The 26,433-nt window shown below is 35.0% G+C and overlaps 3 protein-coding genes and 1 long non-coding RNA gene across 6 annotated transcripts in view; 3 read left to right on the top strand and 1 right to left on the bottom strand.

The window, feature by feature from the left end:
- Positions 1 to 1,113: 1,113 nt before the first annotated feature.
- LOC120629715 lies at positions 1,114 to 2,621 on the top strand. The gene is made up of 2 exons (XR_005659002.1): positions 1,114 to 1,207; positions 2,441 to 2,621. It is a non-coding gene; the product is annotated as an uncharacterized LOC120629715 (long non-coding RNA).
- LOC120629714 (ras-related protein Rab-39B) lies at positions 2,606 to 5,765 on the bottom strand. The gene is made up of 3 exons (XM_039898707.1): positions 5,580 to 5,765; positions 5,032 to 5,383; positions 2,606 to 3,331 (listed from the first exon to the last, which is right to left on the bottom strand). The coding sequence occupies exons 1-3, from the start codon at positions 5,685 to 5,687 to the stop codon at positions 3,123 to 3,125; spliced, it is 669 nt and encodes a 222-aa protein (XP_039754641.1). The 5' UTR covers positions 5,688 to 5,765; the 3' UTR covers positions 2,606 to 3,122.
- A 2,481-nt stretch (positions 5,766 to 8,246) lies between these two features.
- LOC120630032 (THAP domain-containing protein 1-like) lies at positions 8,247 to 13,591 on the top strand. Of its 3 annotated transcripts, none has more exons than XM_039899156.1 (5): positions 8,247 to 8,390; positions 8,633 to 8,691; positions 8,762 to 8,873; positions 9,664 to 9,856; positions 12,723 to 13,591. In XM_039899156.1, the coding sequence occupies exons 3-5, from the start codon at positions 8,764 to 8,766 to the stop codon at positions 13,521 to 13,523; spliced, it is 1,104 nt and encodes a 367-aa protein (XP_039755090.1). In that variant the 5' UTR covers positions 8,247 to 8,390; positions 8,633 to 8,691; positions 8,762 to 8,763; the 3' UTR covers positions 13,524 to 13,591. The 3 variants fall into 3 exon arrangements, with proteins under 3 accessions (XP_039755090.1, XP_039755088.1, XP_039755089.1); XM_039899154.1 differs by having other exon boundaries at positions 8,584 to 8,691; XM_039899155.1 differs by lacking the exon at positions 8,633 to 8,691.
- A 1,537-nt stretch (positions 13,592 to 15,128) lies between these two features.
- Positions 15,129 to 26,433, top strand: part of LOC120629872 — a 221,538-nt gene continuing 210,233 nt past the window's right edge. The window contains exon 1 of the mRNA XM_039898946.1: positions 15,129 to 15,402. The gene's annotated coding sequence lies outside the window, so the exon portion shown is untranslated. The remainder of the gene's footprint in view (positions 15,403 to 26,433) is intronic.

The following is a 26,433-nucleotide window of genomic DNA, read 5'->3' as shown; positions in this document are numbered from 1 at the left end:
AGGCGGGCACACAGCACCAAAGAACACGTCACAGCAAAGATTAAAACTATATCCAAGAGAAACCAACCATTTCTTAATACAATATTTTTTTTTGCGTTAGAGACTGTCTATGGTAGCTTCCTAATTAAATACCTAATAACTCTGCACGAGTACAAACGGAGGCCTATGCTATAAAGATGGCGAACTCCAACCAGCTGTTCTTTTTGGAGACCGCCACCTTGGCCGCCACATAGATCTTGTTCACTTCACATTCAACATTATTTAACTAAACATTTTGAAATTGCGTATTATCTAAGAAACAGTTTGCCTTTATTAAATTATTATAAGCAGATAACGCACACAGAATAAAAATTTTAGACACCTTGGGAGCTGTATTTTTTTTAAATATATACTTTTACAGATCGCGTCAAGGACCGGACTATTAAACTGCAGATGGTGCAGAGTGCAAATGATTTTCAGGGGGTTGTTAATGCAACCCATTCACTACATTGAGCAGGTTTAAAAAATGGCTTGACTATGATTTATAGTAGAAGAAAACGGATCTTTGCCCAGCAGTGCAGATCCATCGGTTTTTATTTGACAAGTTCACGGACGGCATGTTATTAAAACAAGTGATCAACCAATTGTATAAATAAAACATTTTAAATACTAATTTTAATACATACAATTATTTTTTACTTTTACCATCGTCATTGCAGATTTATTACATATAAAGCTGAAAACAATAATTACTCTTAAACTACATTTCCATTAATGTATTTCTATTAAATAGTGCGGTATACGACTGCAGACCTTATTAGCCATACAATTTTAAATTTCGATTATAATGACATGGCCGCCGGGATTTGACCCCGGTATCTCTGGCCGGAATTCAGCTACCCTCTGAATATTGAAATTACATTGTTTGATGATGTTAATAGCAAATAACAATGCAACATTGAAAACTGTTCAGTACAGTAAATATGAAACCAATCTTATTGTTAACAGTTTTTTTTTCAATGCATATTTTTGATCTACTTTTTTACTAATAGTGTCATGACTTTATTTTGTCTATGACACTCTTGTGACAGCGATAGTAGTGGTGTTTAAGTTAGCCTCACCACAGGAAAAATATTTATAAACGATTAAAAATTATATTTCAATATAGAAATCGGGGTGCTAAGTTTTCGCGTCCTTGGTTTGTTCAGAAGGCCTCTCAGAAGACAAGGTTTGCAGTCACAAATACCTTTTTACATATCCTTTGTAGACTTCATATCAGTGGGATTTTTTAAACACTATCAACAAAATTATGCATTACATTAACGCAGGTACAAAAATTTTAACTACATCAAGGTAGTTTATTCTTAGTAGTGTGTTAGTATATAGTCGCTAAACATTAGTTATACTAAAACTAAAATAACATTTTGAACATTTATTTAAACTGAAATCCAACTCTTTGGTTTGTCCTGTCTATGGTTTTTAGATTACCAACCTCTTTTGTAAATTGTGATACTTGGATGTTAATAAATATTTAATAAAACCGACCTGGCTTTGTTACCCAGCTGTTTAGATAAATTGTTGGCACTATTGGGAAATAAATCTCATTACTATTCTGTGTCCTTTGTTTTGTTCGTTTTGTCATAAAGCAGTTTAGCTTTTAACTGCTTTATGACAAAACTAATGGTAATTAAAATATTGCTTTGTAACTTTGAATGCAAGGACGATTTTTAAAAGAATACAATTTGTGTATTCTTCAATACGTTGAAACTAAAACAAGTCTAGGTGATTGACTGCACATTTATTGATTTTAAGTTCATAGTAGCAGTAACGGAATCACCTTTAAATTAAAAGAAAACATTTGTCACTTTACTATTTAAGTTCTGTTTGAATTATTAAAAAGGGTGATCTAGTCCAATGTATAACTATTACTGCCATCCATAAGGTATTATGTAGATATCCAACATTTGGTCGGTTTTAACCCTTTTAAGTACCTATATCGAAAATTGTGTATTTAAAAGTGTTCTATTTAATCTATATTTTTTAACTTCTAAAACTCGCAAAATCACTAACAGTAACGAAGTAGCATTATTTTTATTATTATTTTGCCCGGGTTTTAAAACGTAGCTCGAACACGACTTTGGTGGATAGCAGCATTATAGCTTATGTACGGTAGTATAACTCTGCGTGCAAAACAGAAAAAAAATATTGAACAGATAAAAATTTGGGTTTTTTGAAATAGGGATTATTAGTGCTTACGCCCCATGTGACTGTTGATGAGACCCTACGTCCAGATGATATTAAAATCAGTGACCTCCTCTTCGTCAGCAAACGCTGTGAAGAGTTTGTAACTGTGTATCCTATTTGAGAGTCGTTAGGTGATCGTTCGGGTCGTAAAGGACGTGTTTGGGGCGTCTTCTTTGAGAAGCATTGTTAAGAGTTGTATCGGTTTATCCTATTTCAGATGCGTTGTTACTCTCTACGTGACCGTCCAGGTCGTAAAGGACGTGATTGGGACGGACGACGAAGAATTGAGGTTTATACGAGTCCTATTTAGAATAAACAACTCTAAATTCCGTCAACAACTACAACTGGTACAGTAATTGCATTGTCACAAATTACCAATCCATTTTGTCTGTTTCGCTCGCAAAGTATGTTTTATTGTGAAAAACCTATAAATATGTATGCATCAACATCAAAAAACCTTGTGCAGACCATTTCTAAATATTTAATAAAGTTAACCCTATATGTATTATACCTAAAATGTTATATTATATAAGTCTAATATATGAGTCAATATTTACATGTCCTCTGTTTAGAGTATGAACCCTTTGTTAAGCTCTCAGAATATAAGTAATAGGTCCCCTATAAGTTAATACATTATATTGAATTTTGTGTTGTTTCAATGTGTATGTTTTCCATATTTTCTTTTCTTTAATATATAAATGAGCTAAGTTCACAAACTTCTATGTTAAAGATACCTTTAGCTGTTAACATAAAAAAAATTATTAGTTTTGCCCAGGTATTGAATAATTATTTTAGTTAGACCCATTTAGTTTGTCCAGAAAGGTTTGGACAAAAAAGGAGAGCAGGTTCACACTCTAAACCTGACCAATATTAAACAATAATATAATAATATATTGTGTCTAACAACAAGTAGACTGTACAGTCTCTGCTTCTAGCAGGTTGAAGTCCATACCATTTGGCCGGTTGAAGCCTGTCTTTATCCCATCCCATCCATCCTCAACTTTGTATTCACCCGTCTGTATACGGTTGTACACTTCCTGAGCGACGAGAATAAATGCCTGTTCCACATTCGAACCTGTTTTCGCTGATGTCTCTACGTGGTGTAAACCTGCAACATATTCAACACTACTGAAACGAACGTACTACAGGAATTTTGATTCAATTCCGTTAAATTCATGTGAATCTATTAGCTGCTAGATTATATTTGTCAATAAGCTCTAATGCGAGTATAATAAATGCGACGCGACGTTGCGGCGGCGGTTCCGATCATTGACCATACCAGAAATATATTCTTAAATACCTTTAATTAACATTGCACTGAGTTTTTTTTATATTACCCCTAGCATACAAACTAAATAAAAAATAGAGCAAAAAAAATATTTTTATAATGCCTGTTGTGCACTCTTAATCTAAGAAAAGAGAAGGAAGCGATGATAGCCTAAAGATGAGGGCTTCGGTTTCAATTTCAGGCTGCCAAGTTTGAATCCCAGCGCACAACTTTTATAAGTTATCAGCGATTTAATAATAAAATATCACTTGATTCAACGGTGAAGGAAAACATTGTGAGGAAACCTGCATGCCTGGGAGTTCTCCATAATATACTCAAAGGCATGTGGAGTCCACAAATCCACACTGGGCCAGCAAAGTGGTGAAGGGCCTATAGCCGTAGCATTTTTGAAGGAGACCCTGAGTTCCCTGTAGTGATGGGTTGATGGTGATGATGATGATGAAACTCGAAGAAGTCAAAAAGGTGACCAGCCCCAAAAATTTTACATATTTGAAATACCCCAACAGTGCTATTTATAATATGCTCATAAACCAGTTATATAATACATGTAATTAAATGTCAATTCATATATTAATTATTCTAATGTGTGCACAGCTCAATAATAAATCATCTCTAATGAGGCACACTGCTTGCTCTTGTCATAAAACAGCATTATGTTACCTTGCCTATATTGATAACATTGTATGACTTATTTTAAAAACAATGATTCAGTAAGGAAACACAAATTGCCATATTAAATTGCCAATGAGCCATGGTTATATGACACTGTCTTTGTGTCTCAATTCCATTTATTCTATATTGTCTTTTAATAATATTAATTTAAAGTATACAATTGATAAATCTCTTAATGACAAGGTTGTTAGAAAGAAGGCCACTCCCCATTTCATGTCACACAAGACAGAAAAGTGATTTTAAAATGATGTTGAAAAAGTGCAACTGCTGAGAGTCTTGCCAGCTTTTTTGGGTAGAATCTGGCTTCCAAACTGTTGGTAGAGTCATTTCAAACAAACATAATATTTGACATTCAAAATAGCTATTATGCTTGAAATAAAAGAAATTTTAACTTAACACAATATATGGAATGCATTCTGAAGGATGTATCACCAGTGAGTTGGCATAAAACATCAGTCTACATTATTATGGACCTAATTTTGAGTCCAATTGCTAAACCATTTCTTTTGCCTTCCGCTCTGTATGTTCTATTGGATTTAAGACGATTACTCCCACTAAAGATACTTATTTGATCAGCTGTTAATAATAATCGCAAGTTAAAAATCTTTTCCAAGGCATAGATGAAACATAAACAACACACCTGTTACATTATTAAAATAATATTAATTCACCACCAATCAAAAACAAAATTCCAAAAGGTTTGAAAACAGGATCAGCATTTTGAAATCTCACTGTTGGGCGCATATGTAATCCTTCATATAAAAGAGGTTTTAGAAGCATTCACCCACCACACTGCTCTGATGCAGGTTGGCAGGCTAAGGTTTAAAATAATTAAATTAAATAGTTACCATTTTCCTCTGCAAACATTCTCGCCTCTTCACATGACACCTCCCTCCATGCTCCGTTCTTGTTATCACTTCCAACCAGATCAACTTTACAGCCAACCAGAGCAAACACTGGCCGATGAGGTTCTATATGCCTTTTAGCCTCCATCATCCACAGAGGTATATGCTCGAAACTTGAACGATTACAAACGTCATACACTAACAGAGCCCCCACAGAGTTTCTGTAGTACGATTTGGTGATGGATCGAAATCTTTCCTGACCAGCAGTGTCCCATAGTTGTAGTTTAATTCTCGTACCGTCTTGTACTTCAATGATCCTTGCAAAAAAATCGACACCAACTGTTGGATCCGATAGCTGAAAAATTATGCGACATAAAAGAACTTTCGCTTAGAAATACTCCATATATTATTTAGCCAGCGTTTCGTAATTTTAATGACAGTAATGAATGTTAAAGTGGTTTAAAGATTTATAAACATATCCGGCAAAAAAGTAATGCGTATTAAATCCCTTTATTCCATGAAAATGTTATACAATAACAATGGGACATTACCTCTGCGAATTTTCCTTCTGTGAAACATTTCAACAAGGAACTCTTGCCCACAGTGCTGTCTCCAATTAGGATAAGTCTAAATTGGTAATCGAATATTGGGTCCACCATTTTTTAACATACAATAAGAAACAAACAAAGGTTTTGTGAGTTATTTTGCGTATTGAATTAAGAAGAATGACTGATTGACTGACAAACAAAATTGACAATTTGACATAACTCAATTTGACCATAGACAAATTGATTTTTTATTTAAACTTTAGCTCAATGGACTCTAGAGACTTTAGTAAACAAATTTTGCTAGAGCCTAAGGCAGTAAAGCAAGTAACAAAACAGGTCGCAGTGTTTATCGTACAATGTTCATGCTCTCTTTTCATAAAACAATACAAATATACAAGTTCAAGCGGAACTAAAAGGTTTTGGCTGCTCATATATGGACGAACAGTGGTTTTTGTAGTTTGTAATTCCTTTTTGGAAATCGGAAAATTATTTTCACGGTTTACGTCGTGCAATGAGACCTATACGAAAATAAAAGATTGTATGCAATTTTCAGTTCGTATTTGGTTTGATTGTGTGCTTTTCAATCTGTTAAGTGCTTTATAGTTACGTGACCTCATACAAATTAAATATGTTACCTACGATTGACGAAAGTAGAATCAAGGCCCAAATGCATAAAGGCCAATTTAAAAATAATTATTAATGGGAGCCGCTCATACATATTGTAATAAACAAGCTAAGTCAAAAGTAAAAGGCATCAGAGAACACTCGAAATGTACAACATCAAGAGAAGTAATAAAACACATGACGGACAAAAACTTGACGCTAACCGCTAAACGGTTGCCATTGCCATTTCTCACAATATACAGCTCTACGTACGACCGTAATAAAACGACTTTCCATTTAGCAATCGACTAAGCTTGTTCCTTTCTCTATAGTATACTTTTTATTTCATACCAAATGTTTATACTTTGGGAAATAAGACCGACCTTATGGCTAATCATATGGACTTTAAAGGGTCTTTTAATTGATTTCTATAAATTCCGAATATTTGCATCCATTTATCAAAATCAACCATCAAACGACAAAAAAATATGGCACAACAATAAAATATAACTAAATTATAACTGGATATAACAACAAAGAAGGTTTTGATGTTATACCCAGTCCTTTGTATTCCTTCAGTGAGATAGTAACATATTAAATCAATGTGTTCTTTAGTCATTATTAGCGTTATTTCTTATTTAAGTTTGTTTTACTATCAGGGTTGGATTTTCTAGTATATTTATACTATTTGAAGCATATTTTCATGATGGCTAGTAAGTATATTATAGATAATAACAAACAAAAATTGAATCAATGTATTAAAGTATCTAAACAATCTTTTCGACGTATCCACGTTCATGTTTTGAAACCTTTAATGTTTGGCAAAGCGTATTATAATAAAGGTATGTTTGGTAACCTGTTAGCATCGTTTAAGTAAGAATAAATATCCGTCTCAATGGCTCAAATCTTGAAGTATTGTTGTATGATGATTTTGTATGCCAGTAAACGCAAAAACATATCATAATTTTTAGATACCCGGGTTACGGTATCGTGTTTTCTAATGCTGTGTGTTTGCGACAAACACCAAACAGCAGTAAACACGGACCACAATCATTATACACAAACACGGCATCCTTGGCGAACGTGTTAGTAAATTCCAGGTTTGGCAAACATGGCAGACAAGTTTGTGGCAGCGATTACTAGCGGGTTCGGCTATTTTTATTAAAAAAAAATGTATTTCTACAACAATTTTTTACTCGGTGTCAAGGAGATAAAAGGAAATTTTTATTTCTTGCTTTTTAGTTGTTTAACAATGTCGGTATTTTTCAAGTTCTTTTTCACGCATTTTTGTGAGTAGGTTTGCAACTATCTAAGCCAAACGTCAACTGCTCATAATCTTTTAGAAAATTTAGCTGTTCCCGAAGACGGGCGTTGAGAAGTTCTCCCGGAATTTCGCCATCAGCATAATCCTTTGATATCGACGAATATCGAATCGCAATACGAGCAATACTTATTTTAGTGTAGTTCCGGTGGTCATCCATGGTCTTCATTATCAGTTTAATATGATCAACGGTACTTTTCGAAACAAAATGCACAAGTTACTTTTAAAAAATAATCGTATTGCCACTGGTGTGTGTATAATATCAGAAGAGTTCGCTTAATTTCTCAAAGATTTTCCCAATAGATCTTTTGCTGATGAAAATAAGACCTCTTGGAAAATATACCATTTAGGTAAACAAAAGAATAATTTAACTTATAGAAAATGGCAGAGCGTAATAGACGCTATATAGTTTATGTATACTACTGATTAAGTTTGGATATATCGAGAACACATGTGTCAAACATTGATTAGTGCTCAAAAACCGACACCGACACCAATTATCACTATTTTTATTGGCAAAACAAACAAAAAGAGGCAAATAACTATCGACACGTTCGTGCTTTTTTTTTGGTGTTGTTTGCCAATCATGTGAAGGCTGCTTTAGGAGGCACGTTTGTACCCTTTCCTTTATCAAGCTGCCATAAAAATGTCTTGCTGTAAATAAAATAAAACGTTATTTCGTAGGTTAATAAATAAATATTATAAAAAAAAAAGGTAACTATTTGTCTGTGGCAAACTATCTGTCAACAAATCTTAAAAGATACCTAGTTTTAAATTAAAGAAACTTTTAAATGTTTAAACCAAAGTTAGATAAATACACACATTATTTACACTGATGAATACGTTGATTTATTTTAAATTAGGAGATTTAGCGTTTCGCATTATTAAAGGTAACCTTTAAAATAAAAAGGGGCTGACAACATAGTGACATTTCGAACTAGCGTCTGGCGCTCCTCCGGCTTTGCTAACATAACTTCTGACTGTTGGATTAGCAGCTATTCCAAAACCATTAAACTATTAAATTAGGTTCACGTTGATATGTCCCTTATTAAAATTTTGGAAATTAATGATTAAGTTTGATAGGTGTGTCGAGTTAAAGATCGTGGATTAATACAAAAAACATGAATTTTAGCCAAGCGCTTGCTAAAATTAGGGAGAATGAAGAAATCCGCGCCAAGTCGACGCCTATTGGTATACCATTGCTTATTCTTTTGTTATTATGTTCATGTGTTACGGAGGTTATTTGACTGACGGTTTCTAGCTATGGTCGCGCCGGAACTAAAACAGAACACTGAGGATACTGAGATAACGAAGACTTGTGCAGTTCTAGGGTGCGAGGAATCCAAAAACCTTAATTCAGATTCATTCTTTAGGTATGTCAATATAAACAATTTGTACTTTAGTAGCTAGTATAGCAGTGATAGCCTGGTGGTTAGAGCTTCCACCGCTGGCAGAAGCTTGTGCGTTGAACCGAATGCGTAAATTTTTGCGGTTATGTGCATTTTAATTTAAGGAATTAAAATATCACTCACTTGAACGGTTAAGGAAAATATCACAAGGAAACCTTCATGTCAGAGAGGTATCCATTATGATTTCTAAGGCGTGTGACGTCTACCAATCTACAGTTTGCCAGCGTGGTAGACAACAGCCTAAACTCTCCTTGTTCTGAGAGGAGAGTTGTGCCTGTAGAGTGTACAGTGGTCTGTTAATGGGTAATGATGATGAATACATTTGTCTTATTATAAATTTTAGTTTGATTAATAATTTGCACAGAGTAATTGCCATACAGTTGTCTGACGATGCTATCTAGACAGATCAATTGTGCAGTGACTGCAAGTTGGGCTTACTACTGAAGTAAGGGTAGCCAACATAGCCCATAACATAGTGTTTAAACACTGTTGTGACACTGTGTCTAGAAAAGCCACCAATTACCATTAGAACAAAGTCACACTGCTGGATCTCTTTATACTTTTTCACCTTTACCATGTTTTTTTACTTTTTTTTTGATAGCTGTTTGTTTTCCTGGGACAAAAAGTAGCCTATGTTACTGTCCTTCCTTTCAACTTACTCTCTATCAAGTTATTGGTTGCTTAGTTAGGGTTTGTCATAGTATATTTATTTTTATTATTTGAGGAGTAGTGAGTAATGAAGCAATTGTTTCAGGTTTCCTGAGGATCCTAGTTTCAAACAAATATGGACAGATCTCACAGGTAGAAACAACTGGACGCCTACAGATTACTCATACATTTGTGTCCAACATTTCTCAGTTGATTGCTTTGAATGTGATGCTCATGATGCAGTGGTGCTCAACAGTAAGGCTGTACCTTCGTTGAAGCTGCCTAAGCATGTTTTGGAGGTATTATTTATGAACATAGTTTACAAGAATGGACTCAACACTCAAAGTAACATCAGTTATTGAAATTTGGGTGATTAATTATAACATAACTATAAATAAAATACCTACCTAATATGTAGTTTGGTGTTCAGTAATAAATATATAGGGTGTGTTTGGAAACCCGGTAGATTTAGTTTTATGTTTGCCATCATCTCACAGCCATGTATATAATTTTACATAATGTTTGCATCAAAAGTTACATCTATGGTCTTATTTGAATGAATAAATATATATTTGCTGAATGAAAGTCTTCATTGATTTGTTTTAATATTAATAAGTCAGTCTTGTAAATTGGTGGGTTGAGTCGGTTTTTCTAAACTATGTCCATTTTATTGAATGTACCTAATCTTAATTACATACATATTCTTGATTCCATAGTAAGATTACCTAATTTAGGTACAATACTCAGTCTAAACATTTTAGATGCTTTATGGTACTCTATACCATCAGCTCTCTTTAATCATAATATTTTAAAACGTAATAATTGTTTTAATAATATTATGACATGATAATTGTCAAAGCCCAATCCCCCTGGCAAGCAGCTTGGGGTATCGCAATAATATCTCTATCTCCCTTTGAGACAGGAATGTCACACCAAGGCCACCAAACCACATCCAGGCTTATTGTTGGTGGTGTTACATCTTATCAAAAGACCAAAAACTTTGTTGGGGACCTCAAGTTGGCCTTATTTTAGGCTCTTTTTTTAACCAATCACAGAAGCAATTGCAGTTGTAATTAATAAATGCTGACACAGGTGCTAACAAACTCAGTTTGAAACTTAAATTTTTTAAAATCGAAAAAGCTCTTTTTCCCTTTCTCCTAAAGAGAACCTTATCGCATCGACATAAGGCTTATAATCCAAGCTATTGGACACGCGTGTTTTGTTTGAAAATTACCGTACTTGTGCTTTATTTATGATGGCCCAATTAAGTCTAGTTTGTACCTCACTGCCAGTTATATGTATGAAGAAGGACCACTTTTAATTTAGCCGGGTAATACAATTTTTTTTTATCAACGAACAGGGTTTATGCGGCTGAAAATAGTAGGCATTTCCTTAAATTAACAAATGTCATCTCAATTATGATAAATGAACGTTTAATTCTAACGTCCAATGGAACTCATCTTACAGGTTTTACTTTTGAAACTCTTACATATAATGTTACGCACTTTAGGTGAAGACGTAACCTGCGTAATATATTTATGTTAAAGTTAAAGGGCTTAAAAACTGATATTACAAACATAACTACGAAACAATGCATAAGAATGCACCAGTGTACTGGGTAGGTTCCACCGATCACTAGATATGAATGAAAATAATATACATATAATGAAAAAAGCTTACGTCAATTTAGATTTCAATGCCAAGGAATCGACAAATTCAGTAACAAAACCGGTAAGTGCGAGTCAGACACGCAAGGTTCCTTACAATTGTACAAGATGTAGATGAATTGTACGTTATAATTTTTTTAATTATTTTGTAAAAGAAACAAGGATGTCCCTTAAGCCCTATGTTAACATCTGTAAAGTAATTGTTTAATTAAATGTTATTTTTTTTACTTTCGTTACTATAATTGTTTATGAAACCGAACACGCTGAGTAATACCAGCACATTCGCTTTTATGTAGGAGAATTTTTTTTCGCAGAGGATTCACCACATTTGGCTAAACTAAAAAGGTCTTGATCATCGTCGTAATGTAGCCAGTCTATCACTGTTTTATAGGATATACTATAGAACTATTCCATCTCATTACCTGTTCACCATTCTACCAACGCACTGCTAGACCGGGTTTTCATCCCTACGTTGTTAATATCCCAAAAACTCGCACGTAGCGATTTGCAACTTCTTTCTTTTTGCCATGTGTATATGGCTGGGGTTTGGAACACCCTTCCGAGTTTCGTGTGTGTTCCCTAATTCTTACAATCTGGGTATCTTTAAAACCAGAGTGAATAGGCAGGCAAGCGAGTCCCACCTTAGGGCACTTCTATACTTTCCATCATTTTTTTTAACTTTAATATACTGGCGCTTGACCACAATTGTCAAGCGCCAGTCTATTAAAGTTAAGAAAAAAATATTGGCATGGTGGCCTTTTTGAAATCTATCACTTTGGTAACTTAGAAACCGACCAATCCTTATGGGGGGGTTATTATTATAGTATAGTAGCAGTTGCCCACGACTTCGTCTGCGTTTGATTTTGTTTTTTGATGTTGTATTCAATTTAGTTGAAGTTAAAATAAATTTAAAGTATTCAGTATCGCTAGGCCTTAAATGAGGAGTTCTGTACTCTATCTCCAACCACATTCAGATCTACACAAAGTTTGGGGAAAATTAAACACATATTATAACCTCTATAGTACTAAAATAATTATTTAAAATCGGTTATGATTCGGCGGAGTTATGGTGTAAAATCGTAAAACACTTTCATGCCCTCTCCCAAAGGAACCGAGCTTAGTGTCGGGATAAAAAGTATCCTATATTACTTCCAAAAATATGAGTACAAAGTTTCATGAGAATCGGTTTAGTAGTTTTTGCGTGAAAACGTAACAAACAAACAAATTACATTGACATTTGTAATATTAGTAGGGATTAGTAGTGATATTATGTTAACTTGAAAAGTTTTTATTAAATTAAACTCTAGTACGAAAGCTCGGAGAGTGACTACTTTTGAGATTTCGCGGATGTTTTAAAATCTGTTAATAGCATTAGTAAAAGGGATCTAGGGTAAATGAAAGTAAACTTTAGTTACCTTTGTATACTCCTTGACAAGCCACAGGTCTAGTTATAGCTCACCGTCTATTTATCAAAAAAATTAATCTGATTTTGTTGCAGGTGGAATATATTGATGAGGACACGTTTGAAAACGAGTATGAAGACAATTATTATGAAGAAGATCAAGATTATGAGATGGATAATGAAGTAGCTAATAATATAGAAAATGAGGAGCATTTAGATGAGGATTATATGAGTGAAGAACATATTGAAGAACATAATCTTAGTGAAGATCACATTACAGAAAATCATAGACAAGATGTTCCCCAAAGCAAATATCTAACAAATGGTAACTACAATCACACAACTATGAAACCAAGTACGTCTAATTTCGATAACATAACCGATAAACCAACGAGTAAAACAAAAGACGACGAAAATCTGGAACTATTGAAACTATTCACACAAGTCCAAAAGATGCAGAGACGAGCGACAAAATTAAAAGACAAATTGAAAACTGGCATGAGAGCTTATAAACGCCAAAGTAGGTGCTTAGCTCGACTAAAAGAAGAAATAGATTTGAAAAAGAACTTACTAGTTCAGAGGCGTAAGAAAAAGTCGAGAATTTTATTATCCCTTCAAGATAAGATAAGAGAGGATACGAACGGCTTGGTACTAGCGATGCCAACACGACATACGGATGACTTGAAGAATTTCGCACTAAGTGTTTATAAGTACTCCCCACAAGCGTATATCTATATCAGAAATACCCTCAGGACTTTACTACCGAGTACAGACGTACTGGATTCGTGGGTGCTGTCTGGATATGAGGCGAAAAATGTGTTGTCGAGTAGTAAAACTGTGAGAGTAGTTTCAGAGTTGACTGATACAGAATTATCGTGTAAAGTGTCATTTCGTTAATCAGTTTTAAGTAAGTAAGGAAATTGTCGATATTTTTTAGTGAATAAATTCCAAATTATTTTCAATTACGGTAGTGTTTTAATTATCTGCAACGGTTTACCGCAATTTCATTCGCGAATTTACCGATATTTCCGTTATTCAACCATGTCGGTTCATTTTCCAAAAAAAAATAATTACAGATCACCCATTTAACTCTCCGCCGGGTGATTACGTAAAGTCAAAGTCAAAGTCAAAAATATCTTTATTCAAGTAGGCCCAAAGGTGTCACTTTTGATGCGTACATAAGAACCACACGGTAGTGAGATGATGGCAATAACCACATTCGTAAACTTAAAACTAAAGCTACGAGGGTTCCAAACGCGTCCTGGTCTAAGAAGAAGCCCACAACAAACTTAGCCGGGTGTTTTTTTTTGTTATCACCATCTCACAATGTCATTTTAAATTATTAGAAGAGCAACCTGGTTAGAGCAATAATTTACACCCAAGCTTTTTTATCGTTTACGTAGTCCTTTATACTATAATAGGACTTTTCTATAAGCTTACGTTTAATACAAACTTTGAACTTCTTAAGAGACATCTCCAAGATGACAATTGGTAGTTTATTGTAGAATTGTATGCAATTTCCTTTAAACGAATTATGAATTTTATGTAACCTAGTATATTGCACTGTAAGTTTATTCTTACTTCTAATGTTAAAATTATTGCGGTTACATTTTTTCTTAAATTTAGAAATGTTTTTATGAATCTTGGAATATTTGCTGTCAAATGTCACTTTTGTATTTTTTTTATGCAAAAGTGACGTTTGACTGCAATGATCACGAGATTTACGACTGTCGCAAACGTGTTGTGAAATACGTGATCACCCTGCAGGATTTTCAGATATAAACTGAAATGGACACAAAAGTTCAGAAAACAAGATCCGATTCTACATTGCGGATTCTTCACTAACAAGAGGAATTGACCTATATATTATATTAAGTATATTAATATATGTTCTTCGATCTATCCATACTTAACCTGAAGCCCTTTTAAAAGTTATTTGTTAACCAAACAATCTATTTATTTTATAAAATAAAAGGAATATGCTTATAAGAAATCCAACGCCGAAATATAATACTACTCTATCTACTATTTTGAATATGTTTATATGTTTCGCTGCATTTAAATAATGTACCCCTAGACCACTACCGATGATGACGATGATGATAATGATTCTTGAAGCTTTCGAAGCGTGCGGTGTCGATAACGCGAGTTCCAAGCTTTTTGTTCACCCGAAATATTGCGTCTGACGAGCATATCTATATGATTGGTTTTTTGAAGTTTTGAAATTATGCTCATCATAATTCGTAAGTAGTATGCTCCTACGTAACGTCTGAATAATTTGTGTAAGAACAACGCCATCTCGAGGCAAACGCTGTCATTGCTTGCTACGAGCTATGCGGTGTAATAGCGGTCTTGGGTCCACGAATCCGTGCCGCCGTTTTGCTGTAGATGTCTCGCCGGTCGAGTTGAAAAGCTAGAAAGAGACGGCAATACACAGAATCTGGCGAATAGATGTACCAAACAAACGATTCCCACTCAGTACCGTGATTCCTTCCTCGTGAATCGTAGTGTTACGTGGAAACGCCGAAAGAATTTTACGTCGCGCGTAAACGAAAATAAAATCTCCCATCTGTTCAAATATTGTGCAAGTTTTTTTTAATACTATACCCTATAAACTCGGGTCAAAATGTGTACGTTTTATGATCCTTGTGTCTCAACGTAGCCTATAATATCTTTATATTTTTGTGTTTAGTGCTTGAGTGGGTTTTGTTTTTGTATCCGTGTATTGTGAATGGATTTATTATAACTCGATTATGAAGGCGTGCGCTTCGTAAAGGTAGGTTGTGTTTACTTTATGTTAACTTGGTTACGGCGATATAAAGCCTTTTTCTGTTACGGCGAATTGGAAGTAGCCAAGTACAGCATGCGTTCGCCAGTCGCCAGTAACTGGACTTTCGCAATCACTATTCCTTAAGCGTTTGTAGCATTCCTTAAAAGTAAACCACATTGCCATAGAGGTAATACATTCTATTGGTATCAGAATACGTGTAAGATTTTCAACGTCGCCATTTGAACTGGCCATAAACAAATAATGTTCGAAATTACTGCCGATTCGAAATTCGAAGCAGGCCCACCAATCATTTCTCCTTGGACTTTTATGGCGGTGGAATAATTTCTACTAATTATTTGCAATTGAAAGTACATTTTATTGATGCCTTTTATTAATTTATGTGTCAATAGTAGTTGTTAAGTTTTATGAGCCCGCATTTATATCTTAGAAAGGTGTAGTAATAACTAATACCGAACATTACTATGTATGGGAGGCTTCGGCCACGGTACGAGGTTTACCACACTACGTTAAACGCTGTAGCCTCTAAACTATTCAATGCTTAGGTACCTACGATGCCGGTTAAAGATTTATAAGACGTAGGTACCTATGGGATTAATAAACTGCTATCCCCCTTCCGAAGCGCCTTTGCTTTTTTGACACATCTTGCATAAATGAGTCTGAAGAGCAGAGTTCTCTAGCCATAAGAAAATCAGTAAATAAGTAAAAAATAAATAGATAAATTACACACTGATGTTTTTCCATACTTTACTCTTATTAGATGATTTGGCGTAGCTTTGTTCTCCGGTAGGTACTACATTGTCCTGTCAACCCGATGCTAATGGTCGACCATTGCTGAACATGGGTATGATTTAAAAGATTTCCATACTCCAGGATACTTTTGTCCAACGGCTTCGTGCGACTTAATGACAAACGAGCAATTAATCAATCATTATTCATATATTAATCGTTAATAATGTATACATGTGACCGGCACTTTAAAAGCAGATATTAACGACAGTTCTACGATCCTTATCCAAAATTTAATTTCATCGTCATCATCATCAACCAACCCATTACCGGCCCACTACAGGGCACGGGTCTCCTCCCACAATGAGCTGAGGGTTAAATCAGTTGTATTTAATTGCTTAAAATTGCCCACTGAGCAATCACCGCTTCCCCTTTTTTTAAATTCCTTTTCTTATAGTTAAAATAAAAATTACATATTTTCTTGTCCCTATTGGAAAAAGCATTAAAAGTGTAGACAGCGACTTCCTGTAGAAAAAAACAGATATTGCCATGAATTGAATTGAAAGAATAATAATCTAGTAATTTTTAGGATAAATCGTTACATGGGAAAACATTGATTACACACATGTCCAGAATATATGTAGATTAGAGTTCACACGTAATACAAAAAACGGCATTCAAATGTAACGTACAGGCAGACAAAGTGGTCAGACTTTTAAAACTTTTTTTCCTATAGGGCTCGAAAATAAATGCTTAAATACTTTTTTTTATTCCACTACAAGTTAGCCCTTAACTGCAATATCACCTGGGAGTGATGCAGTCTAAAATGGTAGCGGGCTAACCTGTTAGGGAGTATGGTAGTCATACCCCTAATTGGCTTCTACGCAACAACGCACCGGACACTAAATCGCTAAGCGGCACGTCTTTGTCGATAGGGTGGTAACTAGCCATGACCAGAAGCCTCCCACCAGACCAGACCAGAGAAAATTCAGAAATTATAAATTCCCAAATGGCCCCAGCCGGGAATAGAAATCGGGATCTCCTACTTAAATTCAAAGCGCTCACCGTTGCGCCAGGGAAGTCGTCACAATACTCTTTAAATAGCCAGAGGTTAGGTCCGTTAGTAAACTATTTACCATTGATGACACGACGGGTCAGCCAGTCACATCCGAGTCGTGACACGCATTTAATTTCTATCATGTTCTTACCTACGTTTTTATTGCCTCCAGTCATTTATCATTTACTAGCTGTGGCCCAGGTTTTTCGCCCGCGTTTATTTCGGTTTTTACAAATACCGTAGGAACCTTCTGGGTTTTTACAAATCCCGTAGGAACCTTCTGTTTATCTGGGATAAAAACTAGCCTATGTTACTCTTCGTTCTTTCAACTACCACTATGACAAAAATCAAGTAGATTGATTGCTTATTTAGGGCGCGAAGCAAGGACAAACCAACAGAGTTGCTACAACAAACAAAGAACGATGTCTTGAATTATTTTTAAGAACGGAACTGTTTTATTATGTTGCATTTTGTACAAGTTGTTTCATTCTTACAGACCTAATTCCTATAGAAACTTATAAAATCTAAGGATTTTTTTATCATCCAGATTAATCATTAGATAAATAAATAATAAATAAATAAATATATTACGACAATACACACATCACCATCTAGCCCCAAAGTAAGCGTAGCTTGTGTTATGGATACTAAGATGACTGATGAATATTTTTATAAATAATATACATAAATACTTAGAATATACATATAAACACTCAGACACTGAAAAACATTCATGCATGAGCATAAATGTTTTTCAGTTGTGGGAACACGAACATTTTCCAGCTGTGGGAATCGAACCCACGGCCTTGGACTCAGAAAGCAGGATCGCTGCAAACTGCGCCAATCGGCCGTCAAAATATTTACGGAAGTATTTTACGGAAAGATATTTTACGGAAGTTGACTCCAGTGTTATTTTAATTGCTTAAAACACATAACTTAGAGGTAGGTGCCGGGAACCCCGAATCTACCCACTGGCCTATCACCGTAACAGGAAATAGTAGAAGTTAACCCGCGTTTAAAATTACACGTATATTATTTGGATATTATTGCCTTGTGCGCCCATGCTCTGAGAAGTCTCCTGCTCAAGTTAGCCGTGGCGGGGACGTAAAAAGCAACGTAGAAAGCATCCGATCACCGTTTCCATGACAGCTAAAATATTTTAATTTTGTTACCATGAACGGTGAAGCGGTGATAGCCCAGTGGGTAGGAGTTCGGCTTCCCTTTCCGGGGTCCGAGTTCGAATCCCAGCACGCACCTCTAACTTTTCTAACTTATGTACGTTTTAAGTAATTAAAATATCACTTGATTCAACGGTGAAGGAAAACATCGTGAGGTAACCTGCATCCCTGAGAGTTCTACATAAATATCTCTTAGGTGTGTGGTGGACTACCTGCCTAAACCCCTTCTCGTTGTAGGAGGAGACCCGTGCCCTGTAGTGGGCGAGTAATCGGTTGATATGATAATGATAACTATGAACGGCTTAGTAGCTAAATCGTTCTTATAAAAGTTAATTTTTTCGTATAGCTCATAGGTACATAGGTTCAGGTTCGGAAGGGAGATTCTATAGAGAAGACGTCGGCAAAAAATTCAGCAGTTGCTCTTTTTAGACCCCAAGCTAAATTTCCGGTATTTATTAGTGTAAGCTTAAGGCTAGACTTTTTATAACTCTTACAAAGCCTATCCTTAAGATGTTTATAACTCGTACTGGAGATTTTCTTCGTTTTACATCATCTGCATACCCTATGCATACCCTCTATGCACGCCACTGGGTGTGTGTGGATGTGAGTGTGTGTGTGTGTTGGCATCGTATTTGCCGAACGGATGAACTAATTTAATTTTGTTTCGTTTTGTTTTTCTAAGAACACTCCCGACTAATTCACCTAGAAATGGTGGGTATATATATATATGTGTATGTATATATAGTTCTTAGCTATGTTTAATGAAAATCGGCCCAGATTGCCGCCGTCATAAAATGGCGGATTACACATTTTTTTCACCTCTCAATATGGGTATCAAATTGTCTTGACTACTATCACACTAGAATAAAAGTCGGGGACACATAAAACATATCATACTAATTATAGTATGATATGTTTTTTAAATTTTAAATATATATATTTCTATTCAATATCATAATTTTTACAATTATTATTCTGCCTCTCACAAGGCATGCTTCCCATCCTTACTAATATTATAAATGTGAATGTAGGGATGTTTGTAACGCTTTCACGCAAAAACTACTCATCTGATCGCCATGAAACTTTGTAAACATACTCTTGTAGAAGTAACATAGGAAGTTCATAATTTATCATAAACAATCGCAGACGAAGCCGCGGGCAACGGCTAGTAAAGTTACCATATTTCTACAAACCTAAGCTAAATCTTAATCAGGCTTAATATAATTATTATACAAGTCATGCCCGCTTGGCCGGTGGAATGGTACGAAGAATGTTAGTCTTGGTTCCGCTCAGTGGCTAAGCTAGAAGAATCTGACATAATAGATGTAGCCGCGGACAGCTCTTCCTATGTTATTTGTTACGCTAGTTGGAAGGAACCACTAGGTAACTTGTACTTAGATGGCACTTATGTTATTAAAAGTGATGTCGGGCAATTGGCGCAGTGGGCAGCGACCTTACTTTCCGAGTCTTAGGCCGTGGGTTCGATTCCCACAACTGGACAATGTTTGTGTGATGAACGTGAATGTTTTTCAGTGGCTGGGTGTTTGTCAATATATTATATATATTTATGTATATTATTCATTATTCATTAGTTATCTTAGTACCCATACCACAAGCTACGTTTACTTTGGGACTAGATGGCGATGTGTGTATTGTCATAGTATATTCATTTGTTTATTGTGCGCGTTCTTAATTCTTATGGTAAGAACTGTTGGAATATACCAAAAATACAAGTCTTTGGTGCAATAGTCTGTGTTGTCTGTGGTTATTATTCATTCCAACACTCACTCTTAACCATTTTGTGTCGTTCGTTTGCTCATTGTTTACTGTTCGTTTATTGTATTTATTTATTTATATTCTTATTCTAACACTATCATTACAGAATACTTAAACCTAATGCGATAGTGTAGCATTTTGCTATGCTATTTAATTATCTATTCCTGTAACAAATAACCCACATTGTACAATGTTTCTCTAAATTTATTCATTATAAAAGCAGACAGTCGAACAGTGTAGACGTCTTTTCTGCGACCCATAACAACAAGAACTGTAAAATTTTGCGGGATGAAAAAACCTATGTGTGCTAATCTAGTTCAAGTATTAGTTGTGGTGACATTCCAATGGGACAGCCCTAGCTGCAATCATCATCATATCAACCCTTTACCGGCTTACTACAGGGCACAGTCTCCTCCCACAATTTTATTTATTATTTATGTACCATAAATTGTGATTGTGAACATAAGATACATGAAGTGTACAAAGGAAAGCTTATCTCTATAGATCTCTTCCAGCTACCCCAGGATGTGAGTAAGATGATTTAATTGTGGTATAGGTCAAATAAAGGTATATACTTCATAACTACTAAGTATATTTAATATATCTAAATAATAACAAAATTCTACATACTAATACAATACACAATGAGAAGGGGTAAAGGCCGTAGTCCACCACGCTGAGTAAGTGCGCATTGGTGGACTCCACACACCTTTAAGAACATTGTCGAGAATTCTCAGGCCTGGTTTCCTCAACATGGTTTCCTTCATAATGATGATCATTATAGTTTAACAATTGTCCCAGCGTCCCCTTTATCTATCAGTTTAATAAGGACAACTTATGGCTGAACTGAAATCTGCCTTAATGACGAAGCTAAGAAATAGTTATAAAATATTGACAACTTCACCACTTTGTTAGTAGAAGCACGGAGAACGCCCGCTCTCTGTTACATTCCCTTAGTCGCGTCGTACGAAACCCGCGGGAAGAAGAAGGTTGGTGACAACTGTATTCTGAACTGCCGTCACCACACGGTAACCTGAGTAGATAATAGTGTATTTTGCACGCCTCATAAGCGGAGCGTGATGCTCTACTCTCGACATGTCAAAAAACCCAGTCTTTCAAAACTTAAATGATGTTTTTTTTCTATTAGTATAACACTTACAGGATAATATGAGTGCACTAACATCAAGTTAAATAATCTGTCTAGCACATATGATATATATTTTATAAGCCATTATTCTTGCTCAATATAGTAAATAATAATAAAACTAATCATTCTTGGACGTCCGTGTGTCTGTGTTTACGGATCCGTGTTTGTGGCAGAGAAATTGGACGAAAAAATTATCTTACCGGAATATTTTTTTATTTATTATATAAAGTAATGCACTGCGCTGATTCCTAGTTAATATTAGCGTTCTAAGTACTGTCGTTTAATTATAATTTATCAAAAACTAAAAAAATCAAGATTCGCGCATGCGCTATGTAAATTTCGTTTCATAAAATCGCGTGAGACATAAATATATTATTTGTTATTTCATATTAAAAAACTTGAGTTTTAGTTTTAGGATTTTTTTTTAAATTAAAGCGGTCATTCAGACCGCTATGAGGTTTGCACTTTTGGATTTCTTTTTAATTTATCACCGGAAAGAAAACCTGTGTACAGCACTAAAATTGTTCATGAGTTCATAATAAATCATGAACTATCTATCATGCTATCGCAGTATTTGCCGGATTTGGATGAATTATGAAATATTTTTTTCGTAGCTAGTTGTGAAACCCGTTAGTAGCGATAAGCACGCATACATTTCAACGTGTGAATTAATCTCTCGCGCGGATTAGGCAACGGCTAAAGAAATAGTTTAAACTAATATTATAAATGCGATAGTCTGTTTGTTTGTTTGTCCTTACTTTACGCCCTAACTAAGCAACCAATCGAACCAACGATTTTTTACCCCTGACGCAATAACCACGGGGTGTTATAAGTTTGACGTGTCTGTTTTTTAGCGTGGTCTCGCTGTGGCATCGTAGCTGTCAAACGGATTGACCGATTTTGATTTTGTTTTTTCATTTGAAAGGTTAATAAGTCGGGAGCGTTCTTAGCTATCTATTTATTTATTAGGAAACCAACGTGCATAAACCTTTATTTTTATATGGACACATTTAACAATTGCTTTATAATGTTGTACACTCCCCTTAAAGAATAGAAAAGAATAAATTTTATTGCTTTAACTGTGTACATTAAAAAGGCTAAGTTTTTTTTAAAGGTCAATAAGTCGGGTGAGTTCTTAGCTATTTATTTATTTACTAGAAAGCCAGCGTGCATACAACATATCTTAATATATGGACACATTTAAGAATTGCTTTATAATTTTGTAAACTCCCCTTAAAGAATAGAACAGAATAAATTTTATTGCTTTAACTGTGTACAAAAAAGGCTAACTAGCTAGGCTAAAGGCAAACTCAGCATGCGTAACAGAAAAGACACTCTTTTTCAAACAAATTTTGTGGTGGCGGCAGATCAAAATACAATTCTCACCACCCCTCCTCTTTCCGCGGGGGCGGCGACTAAGGCAATATAACGGAGAACGGGCAGCGTTCTCTGTGCTGCTACTACAATCTGAAATGAATGGCTTGACTGGTGTCGAGGGTTTTTCAATTTAATTTTATATTATTACCATAGAGTTAGTTGAAAGGAGAGTAACTATAATTGGTAAAAAACCGTAATATATGCGGACGAAGAACGAGGGCAACAGCTAGTAGTTTATAATCATAGAATTAAGAACATACAGAACCCTCGTGCATTATTGCATGAAGTGCTTGCATTGTGTCTAAAAACAGTGACACCGCGCTCCGAGCACGTCTGACTTCACATTGATCCGCGGAATGTCGTCGAAAACTCACATTTTTTTTATATTATATGGTAAACGTTTAAAACATTAGAGGTAAAATAATGATTGTCAACTGCTATATAGAATTAAGTGACTGCTCGATAAAAACTGCTAAAGTGAAATGGTTTTTGATGATGATGACCACCTTGATGCTTCAAAAGAAGTCATGTACACGGTTTCTGTATGTTTTTAATTCTGTATTTATAGTATTAGAAATCTCCCTTCCTCCATTGAGCTGTCATAATATCGCCGGCGGTAGCTGTTAGCCGTTTAAAGAGGATAATATTACACCGAATTGTAATGCAGTAAGGGATAACTCTACTCGGGCTACTAGGTAAATAAATAAATATAATATGACAATACATACACACATCGCCAGATCTAGCTCCAAAGTAAGAGTAGCTTGTGTTAAGGATACTAAGATGGCTGATGAATATTTTTATGAATAATCATCATCATCATCAAAGCTCTACATTCCTGGGTGGGCCTTGGCCTGTTCAAGCATATTTCTCCATTTGAGGCGGTCAGAAGCTGCTTCTTTCCAACTCCGAACTCCCAGAACCCTCATATCACTCTTAACTCCATCATTCCACCGACCCCTAGGTCGTCCTCGGCCTCTACGCCCCTCCAAAGTGCCTTCCATGCGTTGCACATGCCCTGCCCATTGTATTCTTAACAGTTTAATAGTCTTGACGATATTTGGTTCTTTAAAAAGTTCGTATAGTTCGTGATTATACCGGATGCGCCAAAAACCATTATCCTGCATAGCACCGAACACAAACACTCGTCGCAAGACCTTTCGTTCGAAAGTGAGCAGGCTGTTTTCGTCTTTATTGCTTAAGACCAAACACTCTGCGCCATACGTAAGTATTGGCCGGAGCAAGGCCTTATAGACGAGTATTTTCAGACTTCTCGACAGGATCTTAGATCGTAGATAAGGTAAAAGTCCAAAGTAACATTTATTTGCCGATGTGATTCTCCTGTTAATTTTGGATGATATTTCGTTAACCGTCGTGACGAGAGAACCAAGATATATATATATGTATTTATGAATAATATGTAACATAAATACTTTTAATATAAACACCCAGACACTGAAAAACATTCATGTTCATGTTATTTTGTTGTTATTGAAAGGTAATTAAGAGGAGGTTAGTGATACAATAAATAAATAAATATATTACGATTTACGACACTAGCCAAATCGCCTTCTAGCCCCACAAGCTTCACTAGTTTGCGCTATGGATACTAAGATGAATGATGAATTTTCTTATGAATAATATACAGATAAACACAAGTTCGGGAAAAGAAATATTTAGTAAAAGGGTATATCAGTTGACATTTGGCAAGTTTGCAAAACTAGCCACAAACAGCGTGAAAAAAAATATATATTTAAAAGGGAATACGAAGTAAGTATATGATTGTTACCTAGTAATCTTCTTCATTTTGCTTGGCACTTAAAAAACTTAAGAGTTGTGGAAAATATTTATTTCTTGATTTCTAGTTAGAATAACAAAGTCGGTTTTTTTCCTATTTTAGATATAAGTACATGTTAGTTCCCATTTTATTAGCTGCGCAATTAAGATATCCATACCATGGAGAACCCTGGTCTAGAATTGTATAAACTGTTATAAAACATTGCTTTTGATACACAAAAAACATACGTAAACGCAGAAATAGGAAAATATATTCAAATTTTACTCGCACATCGGTGTAACATAGGTACGGCTCTTTTAATTCTTAGCCACGACAAGATCGGGTTGATAACTCGATGTTGGCTTACGTCCGCGTCCTCGGTAACTGCTTTAGGAAACGTAACGTTCCTGTATTGGTATGTAGACGGTTTTAATGATTTGCCTAACTGCCGTGGTAATAAAGGAAGGTAGGTAGGTAAGGAATTCAAGTACCTTGCTTTAATTTATGTAGGAAAATAACTGACCGTCATATCGATCTTATTCCTACTGCATCTTTTTATATGACGCTCTCAAATCCTACTTAGTTCTAATAAAATGGGAAAATGAACAAAAGTTTGTGAGCTAGCAACGTTGCGCGGGTGTAAAGTGAGACGTGAGCGGGGCGTTTTCACTGGACACAATAATTATTAATTAATGAGGATTCTGTTTTTTCTTAATTCTGTGATAGTGGCCCTCCCCGGGATGCAAAATTTTTCTATGGAAAATTGGAAGGTTACAAACACACGGACACACTTTCGCATTTATAATGGAAATAAATAAAAATAAATGGTATTTATAGTGTGGATACATATGTATAAATTCAATGTCCACTCCAGGCTGGCATACGCGCCATGAAAGGTCTACGCATTACAACGTTTATCTCTATGAAAAAAATACGAGTAACGGGTAGAGATAGTCATCTCGTGGCGATTATCTTAGCCCTGCTGGACATACGCTGTTGGTAGGGATTTTCAGATGCCGTCTTATTCCGTTCGCCTTCAGCCTATTCTAAGAACGTGCACCTATGAGATTTGAAAGAGAAGCCCACAAGAATTTTTTTTTGTTAATTAAGTTATTATTTATTTATCGAATAATGTTAATTAATTATTTATCGAAATGTAAGCAGAATGAATGCCGGTTGCGAAATTGAAATAATAATTATAATTAACGTAATATAATATGAACGGAAATCCTATTTATTTGTTTATAGCCAATAAATATATTAGCGAGTGCTGTGGTGAAATATTATTTACTTATTTGTCGGTTCATTATTCTCGAAAACTCGTTTGCGGACGACATTTCAAAATTTATAATCGTTGTTGAACAGATAGCAAATAATGTTGTGATTTTAATCTACATACTTATAATAAAATCGTGTACGTTGAAGATATTTAATTTTTTTTTTAAGTTATACTTCTTTTGGCAAGTTAGGGAAAAATGGTGAGTAAATTTTTTCGATGCGCGCACACCGTCACAAAAAACGGAAACCAAGTTACCTGTAGTCAAAATTTTAGCTTTTCTACAAAAGGTTTGACAGTTGACTTTCAATAATTCAAACAATACCTTTTTTCTATTGTTATTGTCGTTTTTACTACAAACGTAGAATAAGGCGAAAGATAAAAAATTTTAAAAGATTTTAATCTTGTTACGCCAAAGAAGTATAACTTCTAACGCAGGTACACACACGTTTTTTTTTTTGAATGTCATGGTAACTTATCGATATAGATATAAGTGAATGTGTAGAATATTATACAAGTTTATTACTGTATATGGTATATATGTATATTGTTAGGGTTCTTAAGAAATAAATAAAATATATTTTTTATATATTATATGTGAAGTATAAAACGTGTCGGCTACGTAACGATCCATGGTTCAGTTGCCGAGCAAATTGGTGGGAAAATGCAAAATATGCGTGTGAATATTTGTTTCATAAAACG

Source organism: Pararge aegeria, chromosome 15 (assembly GCF_905163445.1).
Source record: "Pararge aegeria chromosome 15, ilParAegt1.1, whole genome shotgun sequence".
Classification (NCBI taxonomy): domain Eukaryota; kingdom Metazoa; phylum Arthropoda; class Insecta; order Lepidoptera; family Nymphalidae; genus Pararge; species Pararge aegeria.
The sequence above is the reverse complement of the archived record's forward strand: the minus strand, read 5'-3'. Positions and strand labels throughout refer to the sequence as shown.

What these genes read in the sequence shown, in the direction of transcription:
- LOC120630032 (XM_039899154.1), top strand. Translation starts at nt 8,622, where the DNA reads ATGAATTTTAGCCAAGCGCTTGCTAAAATTAGGGAGAATGAAGAAATC. An exon ending in CGCCAAGTCGACGCCTATTG is followed by an intron (nt 8,692 to 8,761) that starts GTATACCATTGC and finishes GACGGTTTCTAG; the next exon opens with CTATGGTCGCGCCGGAACTA. An exon ending in AATTCAGATTCATTCTTTAG is followed by an intron (nt 8,874 to 9,663) that starts GTATGTCAATAT and finishes CAATTGTTTCAG; the next exon opens with GTTTCCTGAGGATCCTAGTT.
- LOC120629714 (XM_039898707.1), bottom strand. Translation starts at nt 5,687, where the DNA reads ATGGTGGACCCAATATTCGATTACCAATTTAGACTTATCCTAATTGGA. An exon ending in CAGAAGGAAAATTCGCAGAG is followed by an intron (nt 5,384 to 5,579) that starts GTAATGTCCCAT and finishes ATAATTTTTCAG; the next exon opens with CTATCGGATCCAACAGTTGG. An exon ending in AATGTTTGCAGAGGAAAATG is followed by an intron (nt 3,332 to 5,031) that starts GTAACTATTTAA and finishes AATATGTTGCAG; the next exon opens with GTTTACACCACGTAGAGACA.